This window comes from Oncorhynchus mykiss, chromosome 8 (assembly GCF_057628025.1).
Source record: "Oncorhynchus mykiss isolate SJ-2025 chromosome 8, ASM5762802v1, whole genome shotgun sequence".
NCBI classification, from domain to species: domain Eukaryota; kingdom Metazoa; phylum Chordata; class Actinopteri; order Salmoniformes; family Salmonidae; genus Oncorhynchus; species Oncorhynchus mykiss.
The window spans coordinates 48,935,930-48,957,239 of NC_143029.1; the positions used below are offsets into that span (position 1 = coordinate 48,935,930).

Genomic DNA, 21,310 nt, shown 5'->3' on the forward strand with positions numbered 1-21,310 from the left:
CCACTCTCCTTGAAGTTCTTGATGATCTGATAAATGGTTGCTTTAGGTGCAATCTTACTGGCAGCAATATCCTTGCCTGTGAAGCCCTTTTTGTGCAAATCAATGATGACGGCACGTGTTTCCTTGCAGGTAACCATGATTGACAGAGGAATGATTCCAAGCACTACTCCTTTTGAAGCTTCCATTCTGTTATTCAACTCAATCTGCATGACAGAGTGATCTCCAGCCTTGTCATCGTAAACACTCACACCTGTGTTAACGAGAGAATCACTGACATGATGTCAGCTGGTCCTTTTGTGGCAGGGCTGAAATGCAGTGGAAATGTTTTTTGGGGATTCAGTTCATTTGCATGGCAAAGAGGGACTTTGCAATTAATTGCAATTCATCTGATCACTCTTCATAACATTCTGGAGTATATGCAAATTGCCATCATGCAAACTGAGGCAGCAGACTTTGTGAAAAATAATATTTGTGTCATTCTCAAAACTTTTTAACATGACAGTATTATATGTAGTTGTAAAAACATATACAATACCATTCAAAAAATTGGACACACCCATATTCATTCAAGTGTTTGTCTTTATTGTTACCAGTTTCTCCATGGTTGAATAATAGTGAACACATCACAACGATGAAATAACACATCATGTAGTAACCAAAAAGGGTTAAATAATTCAAAATATATGTTATATTTTCAACCCTTTGCCCTGATACAGCTTTGCACACTCTTGAAATTCTCTCTACCAGCTTCACGAGGTAGTCACCTAGAATGCATTTCAATTAACAGGTGTACCTTGTTAAAAGTTAATTTGTGGAATTTAATTGCTAAACACTTAACGCATTTGAGACAATCAGTTGTGTTGTGACAAGGTATGGACGACATACAGAAGATAGCCCTATTTGATAAAAAAAAGCTCAAATAAGCCAAGAGTAACGGCAGTCCATCATTACTTTAAGACATGAAGGTCAGTCAGTGCACAACATTTCAAGAACTTTGAAAGTTTCTCCAAGTGCAATCACAAAATCCACAAAGTGCTATGATGAAACTGGCTCTCATGAGGACCACTACAGAAAAGTAAGACCTCTGCTGCAGAGGTTAAGTTCATTAGAGTTACCAGCCTCACAAATTGCAGCCCAAATTAATGCTTCAAAGAGTTCAAGTAACAGACACATCCCAACATTAACTGTTCAGAGGAGACTGTCTGAATCAGGCCTTCATGGTTGATTTGCTGCAAAGAAACCACTACTAGAGGACACCAACAATAAGAAGAGAGTTGCTTGGGCTAAGAAACACAAGCAATGGACATTAGACCAGTGGAAATCTGTCCTTTGGTCTGATGAGTCCAAATTTGAGATTTTTGGTTCCAACCGCCGTGTATTCGTGAGATGCAGAATCGGTGAACGGATGATCTCCGCATGTGTGGTTCCCACCGAGGGGCATGGGGGAGGAGGTGTGATGGTGTGGGGGTGCTTTGCTGGTGACACTGCGGGTGATTTATTTAGAATTCAAGGCACACTTAACCAGCATGGCTTCCACAGCATTCTGCAGTGATACGCCATCCCATCTGGCTTGCGCTTAGTGGGACTATCATTTGTTTTTCATCAGGACAAGGACCGAACACACCTCCATGCTGTGTAAGGGCTATTTGACCAATAAGGAGAGTGATGGAGTGCTGCATCAGATGGTTTGGGATGAGTTGGACCGTAGAGTGAAGGATAAGCAGCCAACAAGTGCTCAGCATATGTGGGATCTCCTTCAAGACTGTTGGAAAAGCATTTCAGGTGAAGCTGGTTGAGAGAATGCCAAAAGTAGGCAAAGGGTAGCTATTTCAAAGGATCTTAAATATATTTTGATTTGTTTAACCGTTTTTTGGTTCCTACATGATTCCATGTGTTATTTCATAATTTTGATGTCTTCACTATTATTCTACAATGTAGAAAATAGTAAAAAATAAAGAAAACCCTTGAATGAGCAGGTGTGTCCAAACTTTTGACTGGTACTATATTTACATTTTTTTAATTGCGCATGTGTTAATTCTTTCCACAATTGACAAATAATATCCAGAATAATGTAGGCTCTTCCTACGAAGGATTTTTACCTATAACAAGGGCTGGCAGTACAAATTTAAAAAAATGTGGCAAGCAATTACAATTAATTTTACACTGCACCTTGTGATTCCATCCTAGCCTAACATCATTACCCCATAGCAACAGATGTGTGATGCATACACGCACCCACCCCACCCCTCCGACACAAATACCTCTACCCCTCTCTCCCCTTCCACCGAAAGACCGACCATCAACACCCTACGCAGTCATTCATACATACACACACACACACACACACACACAATCTCAGATGTTTAACAGTTGTTCAATCCCCAAGCCCAACTCAAGAGAATACTTGATGTGTGAATGTGTATATAGTTGTAGCTGTTTGAGAAGGCATGCCAAATTGAGCAGGAATGGAACGATTTGATTAACCAATGTCTAGTCGTAGCTGATGGACCTCGGGTACCCCCTTCCCCCCAACACGCACACACGCGCTGTTCCCCTGTTGTGACCCTTCTTCCCAAGCATCTCTGTTCAGTCAGACCATTTCATTATTCTGTGCCGCCAGTGTCACAATAATTGACCCCCTCTCTGATTGTCCAAGTGTGGCCCCCTCCCCATGGATTACTGCAGCCAATTCTGCCAGTACTGCCACTACCTGGTTGGGGGTTCTCCACCGGTATTCCCACCGGCTAGGTATGAGGTCGTCAAGGTTGTCATTAGTAGCTTTTAGAAAATGTTTGTATATTGGACACTCCCTGCCAGGCAGGCTCAGACTCAGACTGTTTGTGTGTCTGCTTGTGTGTTTGTGAGTCTTCTTGGCCATTACAACTGCCCTCTTTCAGTTTGTCCTCTGTGATAAAAAAGCATTTGCCACAATATCATTCCAACAGTCTTTCTCTTTCTTCTTCTCGCTGTCCTTACTTTGTGTCAGTTCTGCATGTTTTGGCTGCATAATGAAGAGGATATGACAACAATGATTTAGATTTATTTAGGCTGCAGGGGAGATCAAATGTTTTTCGTTAGATTAAAGAAACAGGAGTACACTTCTGAGGCGAGTGAGTAAACTCCCACTGCAATCCGTTCTTGCTAAAGTGAAATCATTGGAAAATAAAATCTATGACCTACGATTAAGTTATCATACCAATGGGACATCAAAAACTGTAACATCTTATGTTTCACTGAGACGTGGCTGAACGACGATACAGACAATATAGAGCTAAAGGGATGTTCCATGCACCGGCAGAACAGAGATGCTACCTCTGGTAAGTCGAGGGGTGTGTTGATTTGTCAATAACAGCTGGTGCGCAATGTCTAATATTAAAGAAGTCTCGAGGTATTGCTCGCCTGAGGTAGAGTACCTTATGATAAGCTGTAGACCACAATGGCTACCAAAGGAGTTCTATTCTATATTATTTGTAGCCCTCTATTTACCACCACAGAACGAAGCTGGCACGAAGACTGCGCTCAACCAATGTCACGCCCTGACCTTAAGAGAGCCTGTTTATTTCTCTATTTGGTTAGGTCAGGGTGTAATTTGGGTGGGCATTCTAGTTTTCTATTTCTTTGTTGGCCGGGTATGGTTCCCAATCAGAGGCCGCTGTCTATTGTTGTCTCTGATTGGGAATCACACTTAGGCAGCCTGTTTTCCACCTGAGTTTGGGGGATCTTGTTTTTGTTCAGTTACTGTGTAGCCTGCAGAACGTTACGTTAGTTTAACTTTTGGTGTTTTTTGGTGTTGATCTAAAATAAAGAAAGATGTACACTTTCCACGCTATGCTTTGGTCTCATTCGGACATAACAGAAGACCCCACCACCAAGTGACCAAGCAGCGTGCCCAGGAGTGGAGGACATCATGAACCTGGGAGGAGGTAATGGTAGGGGACAAGACCCTGCAATGGAAGCAGCGAGAGAGGAACGGCGACGAGATCAGGAATCTTGGACACGAAGCAAGCACGAGAGGCAGCCCCCCAATTTTTTTTTTGGGGGGGGGGGGGTCGCACACGGAGTGGTTGGTGTAGCTGAGGGTTGAACCAGAGCCAGTCAGGGAGTCGAGTGAGGAGCTCGACGCAAGATTCCGGAGAGAGGTCCTGGCGTTGAGAGCGCTGCAGAGCGGGCATGATGAGGAGCATGACACCAGTCCATTGTCATGTGCACCGGTTTCACGCATCTGGCCTCCGGTGTGTGTCGCCGTTCAGGCACCATGTTATGCGGTTTCACGCACCGTGTCTCCAGTGCGCCTTCACAGCCTAGTGCGTCCTGTGCCAGCGCCCCGCACTTGCCGGGCTAAAGTGAGCATCCAGCCAGGACGAGTTGTGCCAGCTCTACGCTCCAAACCTCCAGTGCGCCTCCACAGTCCAGTACATCCTGTGCCTCCTCTCCACACTCATCCTGAGGTTCGTGTCTTCAGCCCGGTGCCACCTGTATCGGTCCCATGCATCAGGCCTCCAGTGCACCTCCACAGTCCAGACTTCTGGCTAAAGTTCCCAGTCCAGAGCATCCGGCGACAGTTCCCAGTCCAGAGCTAACGGCGACAGTTCCCAGTCCGGAGCTTCCGCCGACGGGCCACAGTCCGGAACCTCCTGAGACGGTCCACAGTCCGGGACCTCCGGCACCACCACCTCAGTCGTCGGATTCATCAATAAGTGCATCGACGACGTTGTCCCCACAGTGACTGTACGCACATATCCCAATCAGAAGCCATTGATTAAAGACAACATCCACATCGAGCTAAAGGCTAGAGACGCTTATAACTAATCCTGCTATGCCCTCAGACGAACCATCAAACAAGCAAAGTGTCAATACAGGATTAAGATTGAATCGTACTACACCGGCACTGACGCTCGTCGGATGTGTCAGGGCTTGAAAACTATTATGGATTACAAAGGGAAACCCAGATGCGAGCTGCCCAGTGACGCGAGCCTACCAGACAAGCTAAATGCATTTTATGCTCGCTTCGAGGCAAGCAACACTGAAGCATGCACAAGATCACCAGCTGTTCTGGATGACTGTATGATAATGCTCTTGGTAGCCGATGTGAACAAAACCTTTAAACCGGTCAACATTCACAAAGCTACTGGGCCAGACGGATTACCAGGACATGTACTCAAAGCATGTGTAGACCAACTGTCAAGTGTCTTCACTGACATTTTCAACCTCTCCCTGACCGAGTCTGTAATACCTACATGTTTCAAGCAGACCACCATAGTCCCTGTGCGCAAGGAAGCGAAGGGAACTTGCCTAAATAATTACCGCCCCGTGGCACTCACATCGGTAGCCATGAAGTATTTTGAATGGCTCACATCAACAGCATCCTCCCAGACATCCTAGACCAACTCCAATTGGCATACCGCCCCAACAGATCCACAGATGACACAATCTCAATCGCACTCCACACTGCCCTTTCTCACCTGGACAAAAGGACACTGTTTACAGTGGGGCAAAAAAGTATTTAGTCAGCCACCAATTGTGCAAGTTCTCCCACTTAAAAAGATGAGAGAGGCCTGTAATTTTCATCATAGGTACACTTCAACTATGACAGACAAAATGAGAAAAGAAAATCTGAAAATCACATTGTAGGATTTTTAATGAATTATTTTGCAAATTATGGTGGAAAATAAGTATTTGGTCAATAACAAATGTTTATCTCAATACTTTGTTATATACCCTTTGTTGGCAATGACAGAGGTCAAACGTTTTCTGTAAGTCTTCACAAGGTTTTCACACACTGTTGCTGGTATTTTGGCCCATTCCTCCATGCAGATCTCCTCTAGAGCATTGATGTTTTGGGGCTGTTGCTGGGCAACACAGACTTTCAACTCCCTCCAAAGATTTTCTATGGGGTTGAGATCTGGAGACTGGCTAGGCCACTCCAGGACCTTGAAATGCTTCTTACGAAGCCACTCCTTCGTTGCCCAGGCAGTGTGTTTCGGATCATTGTCATGCTGAAAGACCCAGCCATGTTTCATCTTCAATGCCCTTGCTGATGGAAGGTTTTCACTCAAAATCTCAAGATACATGGCCCCATTCATTCTTTCCCTTACACGGATCAGTCATCCTGGTCCCTTTGCGGAAAAACATCCCCAAAGCAAGATGTTTCCACCCCCATGCTTCACAGTAGGTATGGAGTTCTTTGGATGCAACTCAGCATTCTTTGTCATCCAAACACGACGAGTTGAGTTTTTACCAAACAGTTATATTTTGGTTTCATCTGACCATATGACATTCTCCCAATCTTCTTCTGGATCATCCAAATGCTCTCTAGCAAACTTCAGACGGGCCTGGACATGTACTGGCTTAAGCAGGGGGAGACGTCTGGCACTGCAGGATTTGAGTCCCTGGCGGCGTAGTATGTTACTGATGGTAGGCTTTGTTACGTTGGTCCCAGCTCTCTGCAGGTCATTCACTAGGTCCCCCCTTGTGGTTCTGGGATTTTTTTTGCCCATCGTTCTTGTGATCATTTTGACCCCACGGGGTGAGATCTTGCGTGGAGCCCCAGATCGAGGGAGATTATCAGCGGTCTTGTATGTCTTCCATTTCCTAATAATTGCTCCCACAGTTGATTTCTTCAAACCAAGCTGCTTACCTATTGCAGATTCAGTCTTCCCAGCCTGGTGCAGGTCTACAGTTTTGTTTCTGGTGTCCTTTGACAGCTCTTTGGTCTTGGCCATAGTGGAGTTTGGAGTGTGACTGTTTGAGGTTGTGGACAGGTGTCTTTTATACTGATAACAAGTTCAAACAGGTGCCATTAATACAGGTAACGAGTGGAGGACAGAGGAGCCTCTTAAAGAAGAAGTTACTGGTCTGTGAGAGCCAGAAATCTTGCTTGTTTGTAGGTGACCAAATATATATTTTCCACCATAATTTGCAAAGAAATTCTTTAAAAATCCTACAATGTGATTTTCTGGATTTTTTTTCTCATTTTGTCTGTCATAGTTGAAGTGTACAGTGCCTTGCGAAAGTATTCGGCCCCCTTGAACTTTGCGACCTTTTGCCACATTTCAGGCTTCAAACATAAACATATAAAACTGTATTTTTTCGTGAAGAATCAACAACAAGTGGGACACAAGCATGAAGTGGAACGACATTTATTGGATATTTCAAACTTTTTTAACAAATCAAAAACTGAAAAATTGGGCGTGCAAAATTATTCAGCCCCTTTACTTTCAGTGCAGCAAACTCTCTCCAGAAGTTCTGTCAAACATGGTGGAGGTCAGAGAACTGGCAGTGTGGTGCCAGGAGAACAACCTCTTACTCAATGTGAGCAAGAGAAAGGAGTTGATTGTGGACTGCAGGAAAAGGCGGGCCGAACAGGCCCCCATTAACATCGACGGGGCTGCAGTGGAGCGGTGTCGAGAGTTTCAAGTTCCTTGGTGTCCACATCACCAACGAACAATCATGGTCCAAACATACCAAGACAGTCATGAAGAGGGCACAACAAAACATTTTCCCCCTCAGGAGACTGAAAAGATTTGGCATGGGTCCCCAAATCCTCAAAAGGTTCTACAGTTGCACCATCGAGAGCATCCTGACCGGTTGCATCACCGTCTGGTATGGCAACTGCTCGGCATCTGACCGAAGGCGCTACAGAGGGTAGTGCATACGGCCCAGTACATCACTGGGGCCAAGCTTCCTGCAATTCAGGACCTATACAATAGGCGGTGTCAGAGGAAAGCCCATAAAATTGTCAGAGACTCCAGTCACCTAAGTTATAGACTGTTTTCTCTGCTACTGCACGGCAAGCCTGCATAGCCTCGTTATTGTTATTGTGTTTTTTATTATTACTTTTTATTTTAGTCTTCTTGGGTTAAGGGCTTGTAAGTAAGCATTTCACGGTAGTCTATACTTGTTGTATTCGGCGCGTGTGACAAATAAAGTTTGATTTGAATTTAATCTAGCCAGAGAGTTTCACTGCAAGGTTGCTAACGCTGTGGGTTCAAATCCGTTCTCAATCAACAAATGTCTGGCTACCATACAAGGTCGGTCAGTTCAGTCTTTCAATGGCAGGGATGTAATAATTGTGTTCAGTATGTAAGAAATGGGAGAAAACTGTCAGAAACAGAGTGAAACGAGGTGGTAGCAAGAGTAGGCTTTTTAGGGCTTTCATTTTTGCCAAACTCAATAGAAAAGTATCCTGAAGGGATAATCAGGTGAAGAGAGAGTGGGAGTTGTCATGTTATCAAACTTTGGGTTTTCATGCACATACAATTATGCATAGCTTACCACCTTGTTAATACTGTTATGTGTTGTGTTTCTCGTTGCTTATCAAGTCTGTGCTATCACTCTCTTAGGAACCAGAAGGAGAAAGTTTACAGTGCCTTGCGAAAGTATTCGGCCCCCTTGAACTTTGCGACCTTTTGCCACATTTCAGGCTTCAAACATGAAGATATAAAACTGTATTTTTTTGTGAAGAATCAACAACAAGTGGGACACAACCATGGAGTGGAACGACATTTATTGGATATTTCAAACTTTTTTAACAAATCAAAAACTGAAAAATTGGGCGTGCAAAATTATTCAGCCCCTTTACTTTCAGTGCAGCAAACTCTCTCCAGAAGTTCAGTGAGGATCTCTGAATGATCCAATGTTGACCTAAATGACTAATGATGATACATACAATCCACTTGTGTGTAATCAAGTCTCCGTATAAATGCACCTGCACTGTGATTGTCTCAGAGGTCCGTTAAAAGCGCAGAGAGCATCATGAAGAACAAGGAACACACCAGGCAGGTCCGAGATACTGTTGTGAAGAAGTTTAAAGCCGGATTTGGATACAAAAAGATTTCCCAAGCTTTAAACATCCCACAACATAATAGGCCCATGATCACTCCATGATCACTCTGGATGAACTGCAGAGATCTACAGCTGAGGTGGGAGACTCTGTCCATAGGACAACAATCAGTCGTATATTGCACAAATCTGGCCTTTATGGAAGAGTGGCAAGAAGAAAGCCATTTCTTAAAGATATCCATAAAAAATGTTGTTTAAAGTTTGCCACAAGCCACCTGGGAGACACACCAAACATGTGGAAGAAGGTGCTCTGGTCAGATGAAACCAAAATTGAACTTTTTGGCAACAATACAAAACGTTATGTTTGGCGTAAAAGCAACACAGCTCATCACCCTGAACACACCATGCCCACTGTCAAACATGGTGGTGGCATCATCATAGTTTGGGGCTGCTTTTCTTCAGCAGGGACAGGGAAGATGGTTAAAATTGATGGGAAGATGGATGGAGCCAAATACAGGACCATTCTGGAAGAAAACCTGATGGAGTCTGCAAAAGACCTGAGACTGGGACGAAGATTTGTCTTCCAACAAGACAATGATCCAAAACATAAAGCAAAATCTACAATGGAATGGTTCAAAAATAAACATATCCAGGTGTTAGAATGGCCAAGTCAAAGTCCAGACCTGAATCCAATCGAGAATCTGTGGAAAGAACTGAAAACTGCTGTTCACAAATGCTCTCCATCCAACCTCACTGAGCTCGAGCTGTTTTGCAAGGAGGAATGGGGAAAAATGTCAGTCTCTCGATGTGCAAAACTGATAGAGACATACCCCAAGCGACTTACAGCTGTAATCGCAGCAAAAGGTGGCGCTACAAAGTATTAACTTAAGGGTGCTGAATAATTTTGCACGCCCAATTTTTCAGTTTTTGATTTCTTAAAAAAGTTTGAAATATCCAATAAATGTCGTTCCACTTCATGATTGTGTCCCACTTGTTGTTGATTCTTCACAAAAAAAATACAGTTTTACATCTTTATGTTTGAAGCCTGAAATGTGGCAAAAGGTCGCAAAGTTCAAGGGGGCCGAATACTTTCGCAAGGCACTGTAAATGGGAGGAGTCGACAACTCCAGCAGACACGTTATTATCAGTGTTCTATGAGAACTGGAAATAAGTGTGTGCATGGTGTGCCTCTAGAACAGAGGCCATAAGTCTCTAAGTTTTTAAACCTCACTGTGAATGTTAACTATGTTGTATTTTTTGTTAATGTTTTTTTGTCATTGTTTGTCCATTTCTAAGTAATTTCCAAGTTTATGTAATGTTGAACAGTATGATAAATGTTCAAAGAGGATGGACTGGTGGGTTCGGATTTCTAAACTTTTAATATTATTAATCATTAGCTATGCTAGAGACATGAGGGGTTCCCTAGTCTAGGGTCTACACCATAAGTTAATGGGTATCTGTAGGAGGAATGTATGTGATCAGTGCAATTAAGTTTGTAATGTACTGAGTGTAGGGGAAACAATCACGTGGCAGCACTGATAAGGGGAGAGAGCCGTGGATTAGTGATGAAGGGGGTCAAAGTCAGGTCAGGTCACATTAAGGGAAAAGGAGCAGTTTATTGCCCGTATCACTTAATTTCCTGCCTGTATCACTTCATTTCCAGCCTAGCAACAAAGATGCAATGTTTAGCGAGAAGGAGGTGACTCCACCCCAAATTGTGGTATATATACCACCACTATTTGAACCATGTCTTTGTTTGTTTAGCTGTTCGATCCTTTGGGATGAATAAACTTGGTTTAAGCTTTTACAATGTTCACCGATTTCTTACTCTGATATTTAGAATCTAACAAGTAGGTACGAAATGGGAGAAAACATTCCGAAACAGAGTGAAACAAGAGGTACTTTTTCACTGCAAAATGTTTTGCTGTGGTGTGAACATGTCCTAATGAACACGACTCTAAACGCCTTGCTTTAATTGAGCAAATAACACAAAATTAGGATGTAACAGTTGCCATCTATATAATTTTGTGGATGACACATTGGCTGTGTTCCAGGCCGCCTAAATCTCATAACCTCTCAAAGTGTTTAACATGACAGTAAAAGCATCAATATGAATGTAATTAACACGAGGTTGAGACAGAGAGCTGGTTTCAAGAGCAGGGCGCAGCAGGTGTTTATTGCAAAGGACCACAGGAGGAGGCAGGTCGCTGGATCCAGGGGCATGCAGAAGGTCATACACAGGGGGTCCAAAAGGGCAACGGTACAGGCAGGGAAAAGGCTAGTAACGCAGTCCAGGAGATCAGGTAATAGGTAGATAACAAGAAATCCGATAGGCTAAAGTACAGGCAGGGAATAGGCAAAAGGCATCATTAGTGAGGCATGCAAAAACTATCGTACACGGGAGGAGTAACTCACGGGAAACCCAGCGCTCTGAAAGCCGTGTGTCACAAAACAAACAATTCCTCACAGTGACTGGGTGCAAAGAACTGAACTAAGTATTGTGTGATAATGACATACAGGTGTGTGAACAGGTGATTGGGATTTGGGGAGTGAGCTGCGTTCAGGGGATTTAGGTGTTTGAGAGTGTGAGCTGGAAAGTGAGCTGCGTTCAGGGGATCTACGTGTTAGAGGGTGTGAGTTGGAAGCAGATTTTACAATGATTTTGAAATCTGATGCCCAAATCATAGATTTTTTTGTACCTTTATTTAACTAGGCAAGTCAGTTTAAGAACAAATTCTTATTTTCAATGACGGCCTAGGAACAGTGGGTTAACTGCCTGTTCAGGGGCAGAACGACAGATTTGTATCTTATCAGCTCGGGGATTTGTGTTATTCATGGAGATGTTTTGATATCATTTGCATGAACTTGCAACCTTTTGACTGCTAGTCCAACGCTCTAACCACTAGGCTACCCTGCTGCCCCGGCTACTCTGCTGCCCGTCCTGTATGATTAATATGTGCAGTTTGACTGCCTTGCAGTCGGTCTGGAATGTGGCCAATATCATAATGAGTTTTCCTGTAAGCATACAGGACATGTGTTTGTAGTGCACAATTCCAGTGCAAATATCCAATGTTTATCTCCCTCATGCAAATGATATCAAAACATCTCCATGAATAACACATTTGCGAAATGAACACCTTTCACTACTGTAGCGTTAGCTACATGTCTCCACAGTGCTGATTGCAGCTCAACTCGGAAATAGATTATGTGCATCTGTCAGTGACTCATACACATCTGCTGTTAATTTACAGAGGTGAAGCGGGAGAGAGTGCAAGAGAGGGAGAGAGAGAGCACTTAATTACTGTAAATCACACACACACACACCATACATACACACACTTCTCAGTAAGGCAGCCAGCCACAGGTGAGAAGCAGATCCAGGAATCTTGCCTCACTCTCCAGGTACAGTAACCCAGTTGGTTTATGATGCTGCCCAAAGGGAATAAATAAAGAGAGGTGATATTTTAGCTGAGCTCTACCAACTCTGACAATGGCAATAAAGTATGTTGTCATAGAGATACAGCTCCCCACTCTATTCAATGTCTTGAGGGTATAGACTGGAACGAGGTATAGAGAGACAAAAACTGAGTGTTAGCCTTTGGATCAAACTTCTGTTCTTGCAAATTGGCCTGCTTTGGTACAACGTATCTCTAACTTCCTAATAAAGTCCAAAGTGAGACAAACAACTCATCAAATATCCAAATCATGAGGATATCCAAAGTAATAATTGCTAACTCTGGCTAACACAATGGACACAAGGCTTCTTCAGGGATCAGCCATGTCTCCCACCCAGAGAAACATAGGAGAAGACACCTCAATCTTCCTTGCCAAGACACATTTAAGGGACCTGCGATGCCTCTGACCATGATCTATTGACTTTAAAGTCTCTATTTCAACAAACCTAACGCAATGATTAATATTAGCGCTGGCATTACACTCTTGGAAAAAAGGCGCTATCTACGACCTTAAAGGATACTTTAGCTGTCCCCATAGGAGAATCCTTTGAAGAACCATTTTTGGTTACAGCTAGAACTCTTTTGGGTTCCATGTAGAACCTTTTCTACAGAGGGTTCTACATGGAACCAAAAAGGGTTATCCTATGGGTACAGCCGAAGAACCCTTTTGGAACCCTTTCTTCTAAGAGTGTAGGGGTATGTTTTTGGGGATTGTCTAAAATATTTTTGCTATTTTCACAACTGGAATTATGGGCGTAGAAGCAGGAGGTGGCGCGAAAGAGCTCGGTTTTTATGAATAAACAAGTTGTGGGAGTGTCTAGGCTCGGCCCCTCAGTGCCCAATCAGAATGTGCTCCATGGCTAAATATATGGCTGCTTCACATCGTGTATTTACAGTCTTTTATGTATTGCATTGTCATCAACTCCAATTAGAATGTTGAATACGTTATTGCCTAGTTTGTTAAATAGCTTGCCCCATATTTTCTAAATATGTTGAATATATTTGCAGTCCACATTGTTCTAATTGCATTGTTTTAACATGGAAATACATTGTTAAACATAGGCTACAGCATTCACACTGATTTAGGGGCTAGGCCTACTTTAAATTGCAATCTGGACATGGACATGCCAAACAGTCAATAAACAAGATTCAATTCACTAGGCTATTGATAAGACCTAAAATTACAGTGTATAATTCTAACCAAATTCTTATATAAATGCAACAACTTGTTTTAAATAGGCTATGTCTAAATGCAGTTACAGGCACCATAAATGATCCCTGTGGGCGTATAATACAGACAGATAGGAAGGAAATCGCTCAGGGATTTCACGATGCTGCCAATGGTGACTTTAAAACAGTTAGAGTTTAATTGCTGTTACATAGGGGAAATCTGAGTAGCATTGTAGGTACTCCACAATATGGAGAGTGATACTCAGTAATCTATTGTATTGGTTGGTCACCAAACATAACAAAAAGTTCAAGACAGTTGGAAGAGCATTCCAGGTGAAGCTAGTTGAGAGAATGCCAAGAGTGTGCAAAGCTGTCATCAAGTCAAAGGTGGTTATTTGAAGACTCTCAAATATAAAACCTATTTTGATTTGTTTAACACTTATTTGGTTACAACATGATTCCCTATGTGTTATTTCAGAGTTTTGATGCCTTCACTATTATTTTACAATCTAGAAAATAGTATGAATAAAGAAAAACCCTTGAATGAGTTCTAAAACTTTTGACCGGTAGTGAACATGACCAGCATTGCCCATCCCCCACCAAAATGAGTTGACCCCCGAAAGTTGCTGTTCAGCACGTAGGCTTGTTTTGGTGGAAGACACATTCGAGCAAGCAAGGGATGGCCTTATTCTGCTGGACAGACACTTGTAAGTAGCAACATTGGATATGGGTATTGATTGTTGGTGTTACTGTTGTAGCTACAATGTGTAGTTATTGCTATAAATGTTAGTTACAAAGTACATTCAGGTTTCATAGAACGCCATTGTAGCTGGTGTAAATAGAAGCTTAGCCTTAAGAAAGGGAAGGAACATAAGCCACATCATAATGTGAACAAAACGTTCAGATTGAAATATATTCTATAACACTATGCATCTGACATGAGGAATATGGAATCCTGTCAGCTCTGTTTATGACATTTCCTTCGGTCAAGTAATCTTGAGTCAAAGATTGAGTATCTTGTTTTTCTATTTAGCACAAGTTGGGGAATCTTCTATCAACTACATTCCCTGTCCACTTTCATAAGTGATATAAACAACAAAATAAATCACTAATGAACATGTTCATTTTTGCATGTTGAAGTGTTCAATAGCATAACCACTTTGATGCGTATTTTATATTGTGTAGACCTGTGCTGGATTTATGGATTTTATTTGTTGCTTTTTGAATAATTCCTTTTTTAGATTTTACTTCAGGAAGGATGTTGAACCCCTGCTCGGATGAAACCTCTTTCCTGGATGAAACAATTGATCAGTCAATCTCCCTCCTGGCTGGCTGAGCTAGTGCTGTTTAGCCTATATTTTCCAGCCAATGCAAACACACCACTATTTAGGATATCTAGTTTATTCAAATGGTATACTGACTAGCAAATCCTGAACATGCTGCAAAGCAATTGTGGTCCCAAAGGGACCCGGTTTATTGTGTATGTAGACTACCTAGTGCTTTTTTTCATATTTTTCTATCTAGACATAACTACAAGACATTTACACAACTGTATTTATTTCTTTTTTCAGGAAAGATGAGCTCTGTGATGTGACCTATCTCCTGGATGAGAAAGAAGAGAAGTACTACTATTCACATCAGCTGTGTCCCTGACACATCAACAGGGCTGCAGTAGAACGAGTCGAGCGCTTCATGTTCCTCAGTGTCCAAATCACTAAGGTGTTACGGTAGTCCACACAGGAAGAATGAAGAAGGTGTGACAGTGCCTCTTCCCCTTCAGGAGGTTGAAAAGGTTTAGCGTTGAGGGCCCTCAAACCATCAAAAGGTTCTAAAGCTGTACCATTGACAGCTTCTTGACCGGATGTAACACGGCTTGGTATGACATGGCGCTAAAAGAGGGTGGTGCAGACAGCCCAGTACATCACTGGGTCCAAACTCCCTGCCATCCAGGACCTCTATATCAGGCGGTGTGAAAGGAAGGCCCAGAAAATCGTTAAAGACTCCAGCCACCCAAGCCATTGACTGTTCTCTCTGCATCTTCATGTCAAGTAGTACCGGTGCATCAAAACTGTCAAGCAGGCTCCTGAACAGCTTCTATCCCCAAGTCATAAAACTGCTAAATAGCTAACAAAATGGCTATATGGACTAATTGAGTTCATACACTCTCTCTATGCACACTCACTGACCCTCCAACACACACACAAACACACTTCATATTTTGCTCACACACACATAATATGCACATACATTTATACTGACTCTACACACACACACACACACCCACTCACATACAATCATCATATATGCTGCTGCTACTCTGTTTATTATATATCATCCTGATGCCTAGTTACCTTACCCCTATACATATCTATCTCTATCACTCCAGTATCCTGGCACATTGTAAAAATGGTAAGGGAACTGACTGACCCTGTATACAGTATGCTTACTTACTTTCTCTTGATTCTCTTGATATTTCTACCTTAAGTTATTTTTAGTATTGTTATTGTTATTGATTACTGCACTCTTGTGTTTAGAGCTTGCAATAAAGGCATTTCACTGTACTTGTGACGCAAAATTAAAACTGAACTTGAAACTTGAAAAATGGTGTTAGGGCTGGAAAATCCCAATGCGGCAGTTTTAACATGACAAAATTGCAAACTAATATGCATTTGACACTTGCGCCTCCATAGCGCCAGCTGAAAATAGAGCACTATGTAAGGTGGCATCCGAAGACTGTGTTCCCAAAGGCTACTTTGATACTGGAGCAAAACTCACAATCTCTTTACTCAACATAATTCAAATCAATATGCATATTTGTCTATGGCTGTCTTTCCTACTTACTAAAACTGCATACTGTGTACTTATCAAACTTCCTACTATTTAGTATTCACTGTTTGGTAAAAATGTATGCAGTAAGAAACAAATATTAACATACTAAGAAAGCGTCATCTAATGTGTAATGGTGATTTGTTCATTTTTGTACAGGACATCCCCTATTCTGATTATTAGCTGTTGTCAAATACACGTGGGTGTGAAAAGACGATTCTCTTCCTCAATAGCAGTGGTGTAGTGGAGGGTATATGCAGGTATATGCCTCTCGGGCTTCCTTGCCAGCCGTGCTCGTGTTGCCAACTCCATTCTCCGGTATCCCTTCTCGCACTGTTCCAGAGAATCCCAGGCGGGCTCCGGCACTCTCCCTGAGTCGACCGACCACCTTTCCACCTCCTCCCAGGTTGTCTCATAGTCCAAATAGAACTGCTCACCTGTCCAGGAGTCCCTTTCACCACACTGCTTGGTCCTTTGGTGTTGGGTAGTTCTGTAATGGCTGTTGGAATGAATGGAGGACCAAGGTGCAGCGTGGTACGTGTTCATCTTTATTATTTGAACTGAACACTGATTAACAAAAATAACAAAGAGAATGAACGAAAACCGAAACAGTCCTGGCTGGTGCAGAAAGACACAAAACACAAAATAGAAAACATAGAACCCACAACATAGAATGCCCACCCCAACTCACGCCCTGACCAAACCAAAATAGAGACATAAAAGGATCTCTAAGGTCAGGGCGTGACAGGGTATTGTGTATACTCACTTCTTAATCCCCACTAATACTTATCAAAGTAATGTACTGGAGGTGTATGCCTATCATTTAGGGCTAATGGAACAGATCAGAATGTTTATCTTAAATAGTTGATAAACTATTATTTCTTCACATTTTAGGCACATCAATGTACACACGACAGTAAGCCTACACAGGAATGTTCCATTTCAAAACTCTATTCTATAATGCGCACCGCAGATGCAAGCGGTTTCATGGACAGAAATGCTAATATCCATTAGAAAGAGGGATTTAAAGATGCAACAACTTTCAAGGGTCACAAATATGATTAGGATAATTCCTTTGGCTTCTAGACAATGAAAGAAAGTTGAAAAGAAAACAATAGAACAGGAGAATGCATATGAGTTAGTCTTAATAAAAATAATTGCCTCCACATTTCAAAATTGTAGACCTCCACGAGTCTGGTTCATCCTTGGGAGCAATTTCCAAACGCCTGATGGTACCACGTTCATTTGTACAAACAATAGTACGCAAGTATAAACACCATGGGACCACTCAGCCATCAAACCGCTCAGGAAGGAGAAGCGTTCTGTCTCCTAGAGATTAACGTACTTTGGTGCGAAAAGTGCAAATCAATCCCAGAACAACAGCAAAGGACCTTGTGAAGATGCTGGAGGAAACAGGTAAAAAAGTATCTATATCCACAGTAAAACGAGTCCTATATTGACATAACCTGAAAGGCCACTCACCAAGGAAGAAGCCACTGCTCCAAAACCGCCACAAAAAAGTCAGACCACGGTTTGCAACTGCACATGGAGACAAAGTTCGTACTTTTTGGAGAAATGTTCTCTGGTCTGATGAAACAAAAATAGAACTGTTTGGCCATAATGACCATCGTTATGTTTGGAGGAAAAAGGGGGACGCTTGCAAGCCGAAGAACACCATCCCAACCGTGAAGCACGTGGGTGGCAGCATCATGTTGCGGGTGTGCTTTGCTGCAGGAGGGACTGGTGCACTTCACAAAATGGATGGCATCACGAGGATAGAAAATTATGTGGATATATTGAAGCAACATCTCAAGACATCAGTCTTGAGTTAAAGCTTGGTCACAAATGGGTCTTCCAAATGGACAATGACCCCAAGCATACTTACAAAGTTTTGGCAAAATGGCTTAAGGACAACAAAGTCAAGGTATTGGAGTGGCCATCACAAAGCCTTGACCTCCATCCCATAGAAAATGTGTGGGCAGAACTGAAAAGCGAGTGCGAGTAAGGAAAACTACAAACCTGTCTCAGTTACACCAGCTCTGTCAGGAGGAATGGGCCAAAATTCACCCAACTTATTGTGGAAGGCTAGTGGAACGCTACCCAAAACGTTTTATCCAAGTCAAACAATTTAAAGGTAATGCTACCCAATACTAATTGAGTGTATGTAAACTTCTGACCCACTGGGAATGTGATGAAAGAAATAAAAGCTGAAATAAATCATTCTCTCTACTATTATTCTGACATTTCACATTCTTAAAATAAAGTGGTGATCCTAACTGACCTAAGATAGGAAATTTTTACAAAGATTAAATGTCAGGAATTGTGAAAAACTGAGTTTAAATGTATTTGGCTAAGGTGTATGTAAACTTCCGACTTCGACTGTATATCTCACTGGTCATCCCCAAAGCCACCACCCCCTTTGGCCACCTTTCCTTCCAGCTCTCTGCTGCCAATGACTGGAATGAATTGCAAAAATCGCTGAAGTTGGAGACTTATGTCTCCCTCTAACTTTAAGCATCAGCTATCTGACCAGCTTACCGATCGCTGCAGCTGTACACAGCCCATCTGTAAATAGCCCATCGAATCTACCTATCTCATCCCCATATTGTTTAAAACTTTTTTGCTCTTTTGCGCACAAGTATTTCTACTTGCACATCATCATCTGCACATCTATAACTCCAGTGTTAATTTCTTCGCTACTATGGCCTATTTATTGCCTTACCTCCTTGCGCCATTTGCACACACTGTACATAGACTTTTTCTATTGTGTCATTGACTGTACGTTTGTTCCATGTGTAACTCTGTGTTGTTGTTTGTGTTGCACTACTTTGCTTTATGTTTATCTGCTACTGCCAGGTCGCAGTTGTAAATGAGAACGTTTTATCAACTGGCCTACCTGGTTAAATAAAGGTAAAATTTAAAAAAAGAAAGAATTCATATACTGTCCCTGCAAAAATGCCCGTTATATCTACTTCGATTTGAGTTTTATTCAATATTCACTCATTGTCTAATTAATCGCACTGCTTAAAATGTTTTGAAAGTCAAATTAAATTGACTGGGGAGTGGTTAAAGTAGTACTCTATTCTAATAAAATATGTTAAAAGTTCAATTAAATTTACAAGGAGGGACATTAGAGTACCCTACTAAACTCTACTGATATGTTGAAAGTGAAATGTCATTGACTAAGGAGCAATGTTAGAGTAGGTAGTGTTGTGCACTCGTAGAAAAAAGGGTTCCAAAGGGGTTCATCAGCTGTCCCCATAGGAGAACCCTTGGGATAACTGCTCAGGGGCAGAAAGACATATTTTTACTTTGTCACCTCGGGATTCGTTATGTTAGAGTAGTTAGAAATCTACTTAAATATGTTGAAAGTAAAATGATTAAGGAGCAATGTTACACTCCTCCAACCCCAATGGGAGTTTGCCACGGTGCAGGTTTAATTTAACTCCAGCCTCAGTAGTACTGAGTCAGATGGAATGATTGGGGAACAGGTGCACTTATTTTGGTGAAGGTCACAGACAAAGTCTGCAGCGGGAGAGCCCGGGCATTGGGAGGAAAGTGTGTGTGTGTGGATCAGCTTCGGCCATCGTTCTGAATCAAGGTGAGGCTCGATCAAACACCACAAGTTCTAGAGCCAGCGATCAACTGCAGTCAACCTCTGTAGCAGCAGAGCATCTGCTCAAACTCTCCTTTACAAGTCAAGGAGATGAAGGGTCTGTGCACGTTCTCCCTACTAATTTTCAGACTTCCGGGAGAATTTGGCAACATCTCAGTAGTGAGCCTTCTACTAATGATATTCATTGGGAAATAGTACAGGAAGCTTAAGTATATCTTTTAGGATACAGGATTTACTTAATTTTAAAGATAATTTGGGATTTGTCCATGTGAAATAGTCTTAAATTGTATGTGATGTCACTGTTGAAGAGGCACTACATAACATTTGCCTCTAGGGGTGCTCTTTAGGGGTCTCTTAAATAGACATATTGTCCAGAAATCACCTCATTGTATAGAAAGCAAACATTTGATGTACACAATTAGCAACTCCGTTGTGTATCCTTAAGGTGTAAACAGTGATTGACAAGAACCCAGATATAATGTAGCAACTGTGCAGACAGAGCAGAGTAAGAACACTTACAGCTCTCCATGGCGAAGATGGTGATGTTATGTATGGCGTTGACTTCTCTGTCCAGCGGCTTGGCAGTGCTGATGACACCGGTGGTGGCGTCAATGTTGAAGAAGCGCTCCAAGTCGGTGTTGCGGTCTATTGAGTACCTGGAGTTAGGTAGACAGGAGAGAGAGCCTATTGAAGAGGCTTCCTATCAAGGGCCAGATTCAACAACACCCGCCGTATAAACGCATTCTATGGACCATCTGTGGGCAATGCATTAATCAGGGATGCATACTGTACATTTATGCAGGCTATAATAAGGAGCAATCATACATCGAATGATGAAGGCTACAACTGATGCATACCATGTACATAACAAGCTGTTGAACAACCAGCAAATGTATTTGTCGTAGAAACACAAAATAGAACTGATCAAAAAAGTTCAAACAGTAACAGAGCATTGCGATTTAGAACTTGCTATGATGAATCCTTGCCACACCCTTACCTGATGGGACTGTTGGTGGAATCGGGGTCATGTGCGGACACCGTCCCGATGGTGGTGCCCACCTTTGCTGCCTCCGATATTAACATCTTGCTGAGCGGCAAGGAGAAGACAGGCGGCTCGTCCACGTTCTCCACGATGAGGCGCACTGTAGCTGTGTCGCTAAATGGGCCAAGGGAGAGGAATCGCAGGTCGATGTTTCTATTGGACACCTCGACACGTAGGGTGTAGCTCGACTTGGTCTCAAAGTCCAGGCCCTACCGATTTGAAAGGGAGAGAGAGATATTTATTGAAGGAAGTAGGGAAAGGAGGAGGGAGGGTCAGACTTTGGGCATGTCTGAATACCAGTACTTGAGTTCTAAATAGTAGCCTAGTTGGGAATGTGAAAATATAGTTAGTAAAATATTGTATGTAAAATTTTGACAATTTCGACAATTCTTTTGGCTTTTCATCTAGTATGAATTCGCT

General features: G+C 42.4%; 1 protein-coding gene and 1 long non-coding RNA gene across 3 annotated transcripts in view; both read right to left on the bottom strand.

Moving 5' to 3' along the window:
• The window catches only part of LOC110529117 (uncharacterized), a 307,966-nt gene that overhangs the window by 138,976 nt on the left and 147,680 nt on the right, over positions 1-21,310 (bottom strand). The gene's annotated exons all lie outside the window — the stretch shown is intronic.
• Positions 1-21,310, bottom strand: part of LOC110529987 (cadherin-7-like) — a 165,810-nt gene that overhangs the window by 66,227 nt on the left and 78,273 nt on the right. Inside the window, exons 7-8 of the mRNA XM_021612703.3 lie at positions 20,846-21,099; positions 20,368-20,504 (exon numbers count right to left, since the gene is read on the bottom strand). Coding sequence (XP_021468378.3) covers positions 20,368-20,504; positions 20,846-21,099 — 391 coding nt within the window. The remainder of the gene's footprint in view (positions 1-20,367; positions 20,505-20,845; positions 21,100-21,310) is intronic.